Consider the following 15,827-nt stretch of genomic DNA (forward strand, 5'->3'; position numbering starts at 1 on the left):
GTGGTATATTAATTGCATGTTTTACTTAGAAAACTGAATACTGATATTCACCTAAGAAAAATAAGGACTGTCTAAATTATAACTTGTCACTTTTGCTAAATGAAAGTAAAACAGGTTCCTGTTTTCCAAAGGAAAGAGCCATTCACAATTTAACTGTATATTATTTAATCCTGTTTGAACAGTTAGTTAGAAAACCTATAAAGGTACTGATTCACAGTTCTGACCTTAATGATATGCATCATATTAATGAGAATAACTAGTTTCATGAAGTTACAATGAGGCAAACACCAATGGAACTTTGTTGCACTAGCAGACAGTGATGCTTATACCAACTTAGTAGACTGGGAACAGTATCAGGAACAAGGAAATCTGTTTTTATTCCCAGCTTTGCCACTGATTTTCTGAGACCTTGGGCAGATCACTTCACCTGAATAATCATATTAAATTAATATAAGCCTCACTTTTCACTGTTGTAAATATTTATATTAGGGGCTTGCACTGGTGTAACTAAATCAACTGAATTATACTAGTGCATACTTGTAGTCCATAGATGAAGTCTTAGAAGAATGAAAAGTATGGGTAGAATGTAACTCTTCTATTAGGGAAGCCTGAAATTTTAGGAGTTTCCAGGTGCCTAGACTCAGACAATTTTCTTACAACCAATTTTTTTTCATTTTTATTCATAATGAATAACACAGTCTTTTGCAAGGAGTGCCATTAGAAGGGCACTACTCACAGTAGAAGGCACTACTTGGTGCATGTAAACATAACAATCTGTTCAGGAAAGATACGTTCCCATAAGTTTGTGTGGTACTTAAAGCAGTGAATAGTTCTATCCATCAATAAGAAAATTATATGTGGTTTGTTAACCAGAATGGCAGTATCTTATACCCACTTGGAACAGTTAGAAGGCCTTGACACAGAAAGGTACTTAAGCAGGTGTGTCACTTATGTACAAGTGACCCTGTGAAATCAATCAGATTATTTATGTACTTGAAGTTATACACATGCATATAGACCTCCTGATTTAAGGCCTGCAAGTCTACATAAAGGTAGTTAGGGCCAAAAGGCATCCTAATTTTTTTCTAATACTCAGACATCCACAAAGATACCGTCTGCACTTGAAAACCAATCTGCCTAGGTGTTAAATGGATGAAAAATATGAAAGCCTGATTCTTGTCCTTAAAATTTTCCTCTACAGGGTAAATACTAAATTACATTATAACTTTTTTTGCTCATATTCATTTTGGTATCCATCTGCGACTGCATAATAAAAGGTACAGTATGCCTAGTTCAATAGGTCTAGCCTATTTACTGGAGTGAAAGGTTTTAGAGCTAGGGTCAGTACTAATGAGAAGGAAGAAAGGCTCACAAAGCCAAGGTGCTCATCAGCCAGACACATAAATAAACCAGCAGTCTGTCTATTGGCTACTTGAAGCCCATTTGGTGTAGAAAGAAGGCAATTATTACAGCAGGGACAGAGATGAGAGAAATGGGGCAGGCTGTGCGTCACTTGTACTACAGATTTCACAATTTTAAAGGCTAAAAGTGACAAGTAGCCATGCTCTTGGTTATATCCCATCTGCCACTTTTGTTAGGTCATTAGAAGTGTTTTAAAAATGATAAAATAAGCAATAACATCTAACTAATGGATGTCAAATTATTAACATAAATATTACACAATTTATTTATTTGTTTCACCAAGAACTTGCATTCCTGTGTTTTGCTTTCTATTTTAATTACTATAATGTATCATATTAACTAGAGCTTCTGGCTTGTTGCCTTTTTTTTCCTGAGGCATCTCTGAGAGGGCAAACCCAGGTAAAAAAATAAAATAAGTATTAGCAGTAATAGCCACAATGTGAGCACTACTGAACTACCCTGATTTAACACCTGTAACTGTCATTTCTCTTTTTAATTTGCTCAATTTACTGCTATTCTTCTGTTAGGGTTTTATACAACTTTTTCCTTGAGGCTTCATTGCAAGATTACTCCTTTCTTCCCAAATAGTGGATGCCTCTATGTAACAAAAAGTGTTTAGAATACATGCAAAGAAAAAAATGTGGGTTGTTTCATTTTAATTTCAAGTTTGTTTGTAAACCACAATGGTTCTGTTTGGTTGGGGTCCAGGGGACAATTTTAGTCACAAGCTATGCTTACTGAGGTACTTCACAAGTTATCCTGACTCTCCCTCTGCCCACTCTGCTAGTAGGCACAGCAAAAGAGGAAAGAATTTAAAACTGTGAAAATCTTAAGTAACAAAACCATGAGCCAAACAATACCCATGTCTTTTGGGGTTTTGGTGCATACCTATAATTTGGGATCAGCTCACTGAGAATTTTTGTTAGAATTCCATTTGTGGCCCTGTGATCCTGTTAGATGATAGCTGGTTATCTACTGTGATTGGGAATTTTAGTCCATCCATACTCACCCTATTCCAGTACAAAACTTGACAGCTTGAATTAACCTTGCAAACCCTTTTACCAAGCCTGGTCTAAATGACTTAAAGTAGAAACCATGACCGCATCCAGATGAGCATGGCTATGTGGTATGTGGCACCACAGATATGTCTGTGGCATCACGTACCTCATATTCAGCTGTTCTCCATGCTGCAAGGGAGAAGCACAGGGGATTTTTTTTGACCCCTAAATATCCAAGGGTCAAAAAGAAAACGTGGAAAAAGAAAAGTGGAGTGGTGCACATGGGGCATTCACCGCTTTCAGGAACTGCATGGGGAAACACAAGTAATTCAGAGGGGGGGGGGGGGGACAATGGGATCAGGGGAGGCTGGCAAGTCCCTATGAGGTTTAGCAGGATCAGGGGTGGAGGGTCTGCAGAACAAGGGGAATTGGTGGGTCCATAGGGGAGGTCGGGGAGCTAAAAAATAGCTCAGAGTTGGGAGAGGTGGGATTAGCACAACCCTAGAGCTGGTGTGAGTAGTTGGGCTTTCCCTGCCTTGATGCTGGGTTACAAATGTGTGTAGGAGTTGGCAAAATTGGATTAGCTCTTTCCTAGGCTGGGTTAACCCAACCTCAATCTAAATTAGCACACCTCTTAACAGGGAGCATCTACACATGCCAATTCAAGGCATGTTAGCCTAATTTAAGGCACATCAAGGGTATGCATCTATATATGTGCACCATTAATGCACTTAAAAATGGCAATTTTAGGCTATTCACACCTAAATTTGATACCTGTAAAAGCAGATATCAGATTTAGGCATGAATAGCTAAAGCTCATTAATGTACATGTAGATGCATTAAGGCTCATTAACACTGCATATGGACTGACTTGGGGCTAACTTTAGGTCCACGTCAGTCTGCACACACGGTGTTAATGCGCTTTAATGCATGCATGTGTAGATGCGGGCCTAAATTGCATTAATGTGCATTAAGCTAATGCTCATTAAATTTAGGTGTGCCTACATGCATATGTAGACATGTCCACAGTGATCTAACTTAGATCAGATGCACCATTTTTGGGAATTTAAGCCCTCTGACCCCATGAATGATTGGACATTTATACTGATCTAACCAGGGTTAGGTTAACCTAAATGGCTGTATGTACCTTATAGGAAGCTATAATGGTTTTAACCTCAAATTAGGCATAACTTGCAATATAAGGCAAGGAATATTCTGCTTCAGGTTTATTAAAACCAATGATGAAAAGTCAAACCTTTGTGAGCCAAAGTTGAACCAAAGGGTCACATGAGACAGTAAGACTCAAACCAGCTTTATGTTTATGCAAACCAACTGCAACTCTAGTGCAAGAATTTTGTCTACCATGATCTCAATTTGATCATTGTTCCAAACAGAATTATTTGAGCTGCCATCTCAGTCTTCCGTCAGATTAAGATGTGACCTCCTCTTCACTTAGAGATGTTAACTGCGGACCCCCAAATTTAGAAATAAACAGGGCATATTTTCAGAGTTGCATGTAATCAAAAGCAGCTGACCATATCTTATTTGCATCCTGGTTTAGTGTCATCCACAGTGAACTCCTATGGCCCACCATTATAAAGTCAGGCTACAACTATTACAGACATTTGCTGCCCCTTCCCCCGATGGACATTCTTAGTGCTGCACACCTCTTTTCTTCACATTGCAGATCTTCTCCTGCAGCAGTTACTTTCAAATTAGCAGAATATCTGGCTACACTGGATGATCCCATTAGCTGGATGTTTCTTATAAGCAGTTGGCTTTTAAAACAATAAGAGCTATTGATGTTGAGCCTGTCCCTGTTTAGCTTAAATTTGTCTCATCTCTTTTGGCTGCTACTGGGATGGGCTAGCTGCAAATGCAGAGTGATGCTACTCCACTAATTTACATGCAGAAGGCTTTCTTTACAACCAGGAAAACTGCAAATATTTTTAAATGGAAGCTTAAATTCTGTAAGACAAAAATCATTGAAGGAGCACATGACCCAAACTATATTATGGCAGGACAGCCCTACAGGCCTCTTCTAGCAGCAGGAGACCCAACGTGTGGATCATAACTCCACACCTATTAATGGATAGGTTTTTACTGTTCATTTCAGTAAGTCATTTTTTGTTCTAAATGTTATACAAGTATTGCCCAGAGACCTCAAATTGTTTACTCTATTAACTGTTTCTGCATTGCATTTTATTAGGATTAGCTTGTTAAAACCACAAGTGCTTATCTGCATAGTCTTATGACCTTCCTAAATCCCATGCTAATAGCTTTATACCTGCTGGCAATACAGAGCAACACAGATATGCTAGACGTTACATACTGTGCACTGACAGTATCTTTTATTGGATACTCTAGGAAAATGTTAGTATCGCATACTCAGAGCAGCAGTCCCGACAGTATTGTTGTGCAGGTTGTTTGTTATTTTGTGACCTTTCTATGTCTTACCTTCTGCTAAAAAAACTCTGACAGTCAATGGAATGGAGACACCACTTAGAAACAAATTAGCCTGCCATTGTACAGTCTAATAGCAAAGCTTGCTCACAAATATGCAGAAGATGGGGGGGGTGGGGGGAAGGGGAAAGAGGCTGCTTACCCTTAGGAAGGACAGGTCTCGGTTGTGTTCAATGCTGGTGATTTCCAGGTTGCCCATAACTACCTCACAGTTTTCATAATACTTGCGCAATGCTCGGTACTGCTGCTCCAGATCCGAGAGAGAACTCAGCTTGTTCTCAGTACCAGCACACACTGCAAAGAACAAAAGGAAACTAATGATCAGAACTTTGAATATGTGGACATACAGAAACAAAAAGGGAAATGAGACTGATATACAGGGACAATAGCCTTATGTTAATCTCTATGTTAACAGAAGTAGGAGTAGCAAAAGTAGAAGACAGGTGGCTACTAATAGGCAATAGGTACGACAGGGTGTCACCTTAAACACCAAGTAATTTGAAGAGGCATGAGCTCTTAGAGAGAGCAACTTACTAAGTCAAATGTACAACATTTGATGGAGTAAACTCATGCCTCTCTGAACCAGTGGCTCTGGAAGTTGCCACCCTGCCCTACCTTCTACCTGACTTCAGCCTAACAATGCTAACCACCCCTCTAGCTACTACTAATGTCCATGACCAAAACAGATGATCTAGGGCTACTTACTGGAGAGTAAGTGAGAAACAGTGATTTAAAAAATAATACAGAGCTATTCATCAATCAAACCTAAAGGCCATACTAAGTCTCAGTGAAGTCCACATGAATTTGTGGAATAGAATTTGGATTAACATTTGGAAGCCCTGCTAATTGATTCATTGGGTTTGTCTGTATGACAATAAACAATGCTAGTTAGCAGTATTGCTTCATTGTACCATTCTTTCCTGGAGGGAAGTGGACTGTTTCACTAATGCATCCCCACTGTTTCTGGTACACAAGTTATTGGCACTACATTTTGATTTGGGACACATCCCATGTCCACTGGGACACATCCATAGATTCAAGGATAGGAAAAGGAGCACCATAACATATAAATAAATACCATCAATAAAACAAGATTCCCCCCCCCGAAGGTCACTATCCTCAGGCAACTTCAGCCAAAAGGACTGTTACACAAAAGCTTCTAGTTCATCTCCTTCAAAACACGGGAAGAGGAAGCGGACTCCTTGATTACTTGCAGAGCATTAAATCAACTGGGAAAGTTACAAAAAAAAATGTTTCCTTGCTAACTCTGGATACATCTGAACTCATCCCAAAATCTCTCAGCAAATCAATTCCATCACTTTCAGGCTACAGCACTCAGCTTTCCATGTCTTGGTATTACAACCTTATGGTGGGTCTCCATTTTTAGCTGTATGTCCTCCATTTTTAGGACAATCTAAATGCCTTGCCCACCAGTCTTGCTTCAAAAGCACAAAGAAAGCTGTTCAAGGAAACTATTACACCTCACGCCCTTTATGCCGCACACCATCACATTCATCTTTATGAAAAAGGCACCTAAGTGAGCACCGGACGATCCATGGAACATGCCACGTCGTTCCATCATGTCCTTCCCCACACTTTTTAAGTGTTTGGATTTACAAGGGAATATGTCTGTGGATCTATGGTAGCTTTGGACTTCCCAGAATCACCTCCTATGCACAGCAAAGGGACAGCCCCTGCTTAGCATCTGGGTGCTCCCTCTCCAAGCCACCCCATGCCAGCCCGCCACTTCTGCTCGATTTCAGACTGCTCGATGCATGGTGCCTTGGTTAATTGGGGACCAGAGCTGTGAGCATGGCTTTTTCCCCTCCTTGATTCCTCAAGGTCTCTGACACTGAACCTTCAGAGGCGATCAGAGTTCCTGCAGTGGGACTAACACCCAAAGGGTCTCACATCTGTGTATAGCCTGAAACCCCAAGGAAAACCATAGACAAGTGGACAAAACTCTGCTTTCAGGGTCAAGCTGGGTCATTGCAAGATCCATGGGAAATAGCCCATGCCTCTTTTTTTGACCATTCCCTCCCCCTCAAGGGCAGATCTCAGGGTTGATCCACTGCTTTTCCCTGTTTCTCCTGCCACGGAATTGAGAGCTCACTGCCTGCACACTGCACAGCCACAGCCAGAGTGACTGCACCCCCCGCCCCGGGCTCCCTCTGGGACCCACCTGTGCTCCTCCTTGTTAGCACTGGTCTTTGCTTGAAGTGGGAAGACCTTGGCCAACAGGCAGGCCTTGCAGCCCACTTTGCTCTTGATGCTGCTTCATCCCCTTCAAGTGCTTTAGCTGTTTCTCCAGCCAAGCAGGTTTCAAGAGGGGTTGCTTTACCTCTGGCTTCTGCTATGCATCTGCTCCTTTACCCCAGTGAAGGCCACGCAGATGTTTTGGGGCATGAACATATGTCTTCCTGGTTGCTCAAAAGCAGCAAAAGGGCCATAAGCTCAAAGCTACAGCCTACCGTTGCCAGCGATAACAGGCTCCTTGTAAAAATCCAGTCACTCCACAAGCCATGGCTGGGGGTTGGACTAGATGATCTACTCAGGTCCCTTCTGACCCTAGAAACTATGAAACTATCATCTGGCCCCCTGTTCTATGTGGTACAACACAAGCCATAAAATTTCATATCATTCTTCTTACTTAGAGGCCAAGAACACATGCTTGCTTGGATGTATTTCCAGAAATACATCCAAGTCTGTGAAGGTGGAACAGAAAGGATAAATTGTTTTCCTCCTCTCTTTAAGGTGATGTACACACATGTTAAGGATCAGATAAATGTGAAAAACTTCAAAAACTTGGAAATGTAAAGTACAGTCTATTCTGAAAAAAACTACAGTAGCATTGGCATCAAAGGGAACTGGCAGGAGTCTATGTATTCATCTTTCAGTGGTTCCCAATGAAATTCAGTAATGAAAAAAGAGCTTTTATTCCTGATTCAGATTTAACTGAGATTCTGAAAGTCAAGATACTTTCTTTTTGGCCCATGTATCACTTAGCAATAATGATTCCACAAATAAAACTTAACAGAACACTGAACTCTCTTTTTCTTTCTCTCTCTTTTTTTTGAAGTTTCTGATGGAGCACTCTTTCAAAAAGGCCTTTCAAGGACCCAAAAAGCACCACACCACACCACACCACACCACACCACACCACACCACACTGCACCCAAATCAGGCCCACTTTTTTTCTCAATACTTTGTACACATAAGCCTGCCTGACTACCTTTCTAGCTTTACTTTTCCTATTACTGTTACTGGAAAACATTCTTTCTCTGACGAGATACGTGAGAGTGTATCTGAGTCTCGTAGTGCAGTATAGAAGAGTGATGTCGGCGTTTTAGCACATGTGACTGGCAGGACTACAGACTAAGCAGTGCAGCTGATTAGATACAAAGTGTATGTGCACAGATTTACAGAAGTTTAGGGCTGGAAGGGACCTCATGAGGTCTTCAGGTTCACTCCCCCTGCTCTGGGCAGGAAAGACTTCTGGGGTCAAAGAACCCCAGCAAGGTGTGCATTCAGTCTCCTTTTGAAGATGTTGATTATACACATTGATCAGATGAAAAAAAATACCTCTAAACTTTCAGTTACAGTTATCATATTGCGGAAGTGCTTTTTTTCAGTTGATATACTCTAATAATTCTGTGCTTTATACTAGAGGCAGATTAGAATTCACCTCATTCTCTTACTGTGGATGCTGCATAGCTTAATAGGAATTACAAAAAAAGGGCAAAAACTTACTGTGACCCACAAAATTGAGACTCTGAATGCAAACACATATGACAATGTAATAATTACCATGAATTTTCAGAGTATAGCCATGCCATAAATTTAAGACCAGAATTCTCTTCAAAATTCAAAGTCCCAAATACTGTTGCTCAGCATTAAAATGTATAGAATCCTGTACACTGAATGGCTACAAAATGAAATCAGGAAAGAGCTATACAATGGCACCACTTGGGCCACTGAAAGATCTTAAAAAGAAAGAGTGATGGGATCTGATGAGTAATCCCAAAAATCACACCTCTTACCATGCCACATATGATTGTGGGATCGAGCATCAGATCCCATCAGGCCAGAGGGGAGCTGGTGCAGGGGGAGCCCAGGATTAGGATTCCAGCCTTCCCTTGCATCAATTATCTTCCTTCCCATGGGTGGGTGCTCCATCAGCTGATAGCGTTCCCAGCACATTATGTGCCCCTGTGGGTGGAAGCTCTGATCACTGCCTGGAGTTTCAGCCATGGGAGCCTATGGCCTACCGCTGGAGCTGGGAGCCCTAGCAGTGATCTAGTTGTGGGAGTGCACCATGCACTCCTGCAGCTGGGAGTACTGTCAGCAGATCATGGCTCCCAGCTAAAGGAGCTCACTTTGCTCCCCCAGTTCGGAGCCCCAATGAGTAGACCAGTGCTCCCAGCCTCTGGAGCATTGTGCTCCAGAGACAAAAATTAACATATTTCCAGGTTTTTTCCGTTGGTCATAACTGGGTTAATATTGCTTATTTTGAGTGCTGGGGAGAGGGCATGTTTACATCATAATGTACACTTTTGCACATTACTTTCCTTTTATCCTCCTTTTTGTTTTTGACAAGTTACTTGTGGGCAATTCTAATCCATAAGCAAATAAATTTCAATGTATCCAAACTTTCAAAACATGCGATATATTATGCAAAACATCAACCAGACCGAAACAGCTTTTTCTGGAACCATTCCCAACCCTGGATTAAATCAATGCAAACAAAACCCTGTATGACCAGAGGCACAATCAGTAAAATTTGCTAAAATACACTTTTCTGATTGATTTGGATCTTTTTTAAATACCACCAATAATTAAGTTTCTATGAGCATTATTATTATTGACTGTTTGTTTGCCACATCCCATCTTTTAAAGCAAATACAGTTTTATGAAAACTGGGAAAACAGCTCTCTGGTCTCCATCATATAGGCTATTTCTTGTTCAGATATCTATTGTTGGCTCAGAATGGCTCAACTCCAAACATTCAGTTACTGAAGAGTTAAAGCAGACAACCAAAGAGCCTTATATATGTTACTGCTGGCATCCTCCATAGGTAACTTCTAGGGCTGTGCGAAACAGCACCATTTTGTTTCAACTTCCATTTTGCCATTTCAAAGGGCAGTGTTTCATTTCATCATTTTGTTTCATTTCATTTCAAAGTACTGTTCCATTTTGTTTCATCAAAACTGTTTCGTTGTTTTGACGTGTTTCGACGTTTCACACATAGGCTATAGTGGAGAATCATTAAAATGCCTAAAACTGTCATTTCTTGCCTGATTAGGATGAAAATTGCAAGGATGGTAGCACCTTCCAGGGGCATGAAGTCTGCCAAGTTTCAAGGAGATAGGTGCAGTGGTTTCTGGGAAACTGTCCCTCAAATTGTTCAAGCAAAACTTGTGACACTTGCCAGCAGCAGCCTCCTGTCATCCCGCACACAGATCTGGGGGCCCGTACCCCCAGGAGGGCTGAGGGGATGTGCCAGACTACTTATGGGGGTACAGGCCCCCCCAGATCTGTGCAATGGATGGGGCGGCTGCTGCTGCCACCTGGGACCAGCACTGGGCGCAGCCTAGGCCCAGCGTTGGGAAGATTGCTGCTGCCGCTGGTCCAGATCAGCTGCTTACCTGTGCAGGGCCCAGTGCCTTTAGCAGTGGTGCAATCCTTGGAACACAGCATCATATAAGGTCTGTATATTGTGTCTATATGTGTGTGCGTGCGTGCGTGCGTACGTGTGTGTGTGTGTGAATGTGTGTTACTATCACCTTCCTTACATCCTGTGTATATGTACATCAATACATTTGTATATAGTTCAGTTCCAGATTTCTGGCCTGACTCCTTTGGGACAGAGGGAAACTGTGAGTAGTCTGCAGTTTCATCCACAGCACACCTGCCAGTTAACAATCCCTTTCAACTGGTAAAGGGAGTACATACCCGTGTACACCCAGGCTACATCAAAATTGTTTCTCTTTCATGGGCTATGAAATGGTCTCATCGTTGTTTTTTCAATTCTCAGTTTAAGAACAAAATCAAAGCCAATGCTTGTTGCCCCTCTGTTTACTGAAAATCTTGTTTTACATTTGAAGTGGAAGCTAGATAATTCTTGCTTTGAAAATTTCCCTATAAAACCTGATGAAATATAAGGAATGTCTTACATCTGAAAGAAGTCTAAACATTTCCCAACTATGCAGTTGGTCCAATAAAATATATCACCCAGGCTAAATACAGAGAGTCATAAAGCCTGAGGCTGAATCGATTTAGTCTTTGCAGGCCAGTCTAAGCTGCAGAGATTGATGCAATAAGCAAGCGAACAAACATTCACTTTTGATTCTGGAAATGCAGCCACATGCCTACAGTAGCCCAGGCCAAAAGCTGGAGGGTGCTAGAGTACACCTCCCTGCTTGGCTGGAGCAGACAGCTTGGGCCAAGGCTAGCCCACCCATTCTGCAAGGGATGGGGGGTGGGAGTTTATGGGGGGAGGTGCAAAGCATCCTGGGATGCTGGGGGACTATGAGCTAACTTGAATTTGATGGGTTTGGGACAGAAGTTCAATAACCCAATTTGACTTAAACCAGTTAAGTCTGATACTACATCCATCCAGGTTTATCTTAAACCAGTTTCAGCCATTTTAAAAGGTTTTAAGTGTGCTGAACTTCTATTGTTTTACAAATGTGATTCAGTTTCCATTCACTTATGCCACCTTATATGTCATTTCTGTCCCTAACAAATAAAGCCTTACCTCTCCCATAAACCCCTACATTTTTTAAAGGAAATTGTGGGAATATTTCCAACCAATTGCTATCAGAACATAGACAAATATCTACAAACAGTGAATCACATCCTGAGTCTGTGCAAGCTAGTGAATTAAAATGAACAGAGTTCTGCCAATTTTAACAGTCTTGGAGCTAGGCTACTCCATACAGGCTGTGTGCACACATGTGCTTTGCTGTCAAGTAAACCAATTAGCATTGGAGTAAAGCATCACAATTTACACATGCAACAGTATTAGGCTGCAGTAAACTAATTACTGCTGCAATAAAACAGTACTGCTGGGGACAGTACTATCTTATGCCAGTGTAATTTACTGTGATTAAATACACATGGAGACACTTGTCGTGGGTGTAAATTGAGCCTGGTCACCTCAGCCAGCCAAGGGCCAGGCTCCTGCTTGCTGCCTAGCCACACAGCTCCACACTTTTAGCACCCTTATGCCCCAGCCAGCTCCTCCACTACCTGCCATCACAACCCAGAACCTGGGGCTGACATTTCCTCTATCCCAGTGCCCTCTGCCAGCCTGGGCCTGCTTCACCCCAGCTCAAATTGCTGCTGGTCCAGGGCACATGTGTAGATGCTGTACCCAAGAGTACTTTACTGTGGCTCAAACTGCTCCAGAGTTCATTTCTTTGCATTAATTGCATGTGTAGATGCACCTACATGGTACTACTTTGATTCTACAAGGTCCAGAATAATCTTCTTCCATTCCAGCAAAACACATAGGTGGATGCCAAAGTTTGAGCATCTTTGTAACCCCACTGATATCAGTGAGATAATTTTTAAAACCTGGGTGTTTGATATGCTTTGCTACATTGAAGTCAGAGCACTCAGATCCTTCAGGATTAAAACCAATTTGAATCAATTTCACCAATTAAAAAATGCCAAATACTTCCTTTGCAAAGAATAGGATGTTACTGTCCTATCTTATATTTCAAATTTCATTTAAGAGCAGAGGGGTAACAAAATAGCCAGGTGCCCAGGGCAGCCATGACCTCCAGCTGCTGCTGTGCTGCCACCTCAATCATAAGGCTGCAGCAGCAGCTGATGTTTTTCTTCTCCCGCTCACCCCTCCACCACTCCAGGTTAAGTTGACGCTTAGGGCAGCTGCCCCAGTCATCCTGCCCTAGTTATGCTACTGTGTGAGAGTACTTTATGAGTCAGTTATAAACATCTGCATTTGTCATCTGATGTATATGCCACAGTCAGAAAGCTCCTATAACTGTTTGCTAACTATTACAAAAAAAACAGTTACTTTATTTTTCTATCGCAAAGCAATAATAGCCTGTATAAGAACAAGACTGACTGTGTTTCTGGCTGAATACGTATTATTCTGTGTTAAAGTTCCTGAGGACTAATAAATAATTTCTGTTCCATTTCACAATCGGTGCTAAAGATCAAGATAGCTTAGAAAACAATTCTGGTGCTCAACTAATAAAGCTTTACACTGGAAGACTGGAATATTGTGTTGCACACCCATTAAACATTTTATAGAAGCTAATTTAGCCATTTCTTGCTTAAAGGAGGCAGAATATTCAGAGTCCACTGCATTGGGACTTTGCATGGATACAGGAATACAAGATATTAAATCAGAGCCAAAGCTTTATTAGACAGAGAGTAATTTGAGACAGGAAATGTACTGCAATAATCATTCTTAGTTCTGACAGAGGGACACTGAAAAATTCTTCCAGTCAAATAAAACTTTAACATCAAACATAATAAATATGTTTTTAAATTTACATTAATCTTTTAACTATCTGAAGCACTTTATTTGCATTTTAGAAAAAAGTTCCCTACTCTCCTTTTATTATGGGAAGCATCTCCTATGCTTTAGTTCTACAAATGAACACCTGCTTCCAATGCAATACATATCAAAAGGGTACCCAGGATCCATTGCCTCTCACTGTGGTCTGCAAATTGCTCTACAGTATTCAAGAAACAGGACAAGATCACTAACTTCCATCTTTCTTGATGTTAGGTAGCATGTTTTAACTACTATAGCTCTGTTCAGTGAAACATGAGCACAAATAGCCTAAAAAATAACTCTGTTGGTGCAAGAAATCGGTCATGTGATATGAACAGTACAGTTGAGTGCATATTGTGTACATAGCACAAAGGTTATAACCAACTGTATCACATGGAAGTTCCATAGAAAAAATGGGGAAATTAAGTTACTGAGGCAGATGGACTTGCTGGAACAGAAGGAAAGATATTACTGTGACTAGGGGAACACAGGTTCACTTCCTTCTTTGCCACAGACTTTCTGTTTAATTTAGGACAAATCATATAGCCATTCTGTGCATCAGTTCACTAGCTGTAGCATGTAGGACTGATGAAAGTAAATCTAGAAAAGACTGTGAGGAGGTACTCAGGCATTATTAACATAATAGAACCCCATAAACTCCTAAAATAATTTCATTAGTATTTTAGAGAAAAAAATATTGCAAATTATTTAAAGGATTATAGCATGGGAAGTTTCCCAAATGCCTCTCCAATATATTCATTATCATTTTATCATTTTTCCCCCAAAATGGATTTTTTAAAGATTCCTTCACAGATTCTACCATGCATTCCATTTAAAAAAATACCAGGGACAGCAGAGACATATGCATGGATTTACATATACTGTATTTCCTAACTCAAATTATCAATTCTTGATCAGAATATTTTATGTCCCTTCCAGCCCCTAACAACTATGAAACTATGCAACTATTATTTAAAGTTGTTTATTGGAAAGCAACACTGACCAGGCTGCAATTCAAGTTCACAGAGTAATGTAAGTATTAGTAAAGAAAAAAAAAACTCCTTAAAAAGAAACCCTCCAGTGTTGTACTTTTTTCACAGACCTTCTCAGCTGCAAAGCCCTTCAGGCATCTCTTCTCCCCACCCGCACAACGAGGCACAATAGAATATAATGCCAAGTGAGAAGAAGCTCCTCCAGGAGGCAACTCTTTTCCTAATACTGACAAAAAATCCACTAATGAGAATCATTCTAAAAAGTTCTCCATGGGAAGAACCAAAAAATACAAGACATTAGAGCTTTCATATCCTTTCTCCTGGGATCTGAATTCCTATGTGGAGTTGTAGCGAGGGCCTTCCCTGTTGGCATAAACCGTTTTAGGTAAAAAAAATAATCTCTTTTTTTTTTTTTATCCCAAAATATGTCTAACAATGTAAAAATGATCCCTGCAGTGATGGAAAATGTAGGCCCTTTTTATAATTACAAAGGAAGTCTGGTTTATCCCAAACAGTTTCCCTGTTAGAGGTCGGAATCATTAGGTTTCCTTGTCCATTGTCTATTGTAAATTTTATAAGACATTTTCATACATCATTTTCAGATGTCTTTTTGAGATGCAAGAAAAAGTCTTACTGGGCTTTCAGGACCTGAATAAGGGTCAAGGCCAGATGGAGAATAAGCTCTTCGGGAGAAGAAACATAATGACTTGTGACATAGCAAGGAATCAAAAAGAGGGGATTCAAAAAGTGCAGGAAGTGCTTTAAATTGATAGTTGATGGTAATATTTTACCTATCAACTTCTGAACTATAATAAGCCACTCCCAGAAGCTATAGAACTGAAGAGCAGCACTGAAGCAAATCTTTGAGGGTCCACCTAATTCCAAGTGCATGAGCAGTAACTGTCCATGGGCATAGTCCCATGAGTTGAAGCAAGTCCTGACTTTGCAGTTAACCCAGACTCTTTGTAAAAAGTATTAAATGGACTATATGTTGCAGTAAAACCTACAAGTGCCATTTACTTTCTGTAGCCACTCCTTAAAACTAAATACAAAAATAGTAGGCATTTTAAGGAATGTTATTTTCATATGTGATTTCAGCACTTACAATCAAAGATCCATTTATGCCAAAACGTAGTCAACTTTTCCTTTTGATTCAAAACCCGTGTAATCTAAATTTCATAAATATAATAGTGCCTCTTCAGAGAAACTCACTGTGTATTGTTCAACACATATCTCACTAGAAATGGACTAAAACAATAAAATAAAGATCAGACATTAAGAGCTGTCCCAGCAGGAGTACCACCATTGGTTAAAAAATAATAATTCACTTGATCTGACATTAGTTGAAGGAACATGCCATATATGCACCATCACTCAAGTTCTTTTCTCACTGTTGATTCTCAACATAACTGCCTTATT

General features: G+C 40.6%; 1 protein-coding gene across 6 annotated transcripts in view; it reads right to left on the minus strand.

Annotated features, from left to right (window-relative positions):
- The window catches only part of ERBB4 (erb-b2 receptor tyrosine kinase 4), a 1,148,078-nt gene that overhangs the window by 705,974 nt on the left and 426,277 nt on the right, over positions 1–15,827 (minus strand). For all 6 annotated transcript variants that reach the window (XM_019553894.1, XM_019553891.1, XM_019553890.1 and 3 more), the window contains exon 2: positions 5,026–5,177. In XM_019553894.1, coding sequence (XP_019409439.1) covers positions 5,026–5,177 — 152 coding nt within the window. The remainder of the gene's footprint in view (positions 1–5,025; positions 5,178–15,827) is intronic.

This window comes from Crocodylus porosus, unplaced genomic scaffold (genome assembly GCF_001723895.1).
Source record: "Crocodylus porosus isolate Cpor-Errol unplaced genomic scaffold, CroPor_comp1, whole genome shotgun sequence".
NCBI classification, from domain to species: Eukaryota; Metazoa; Chordata; order Crocodylia; family Crocodylidae; genus Crocodylus; species Crocodylus porosus.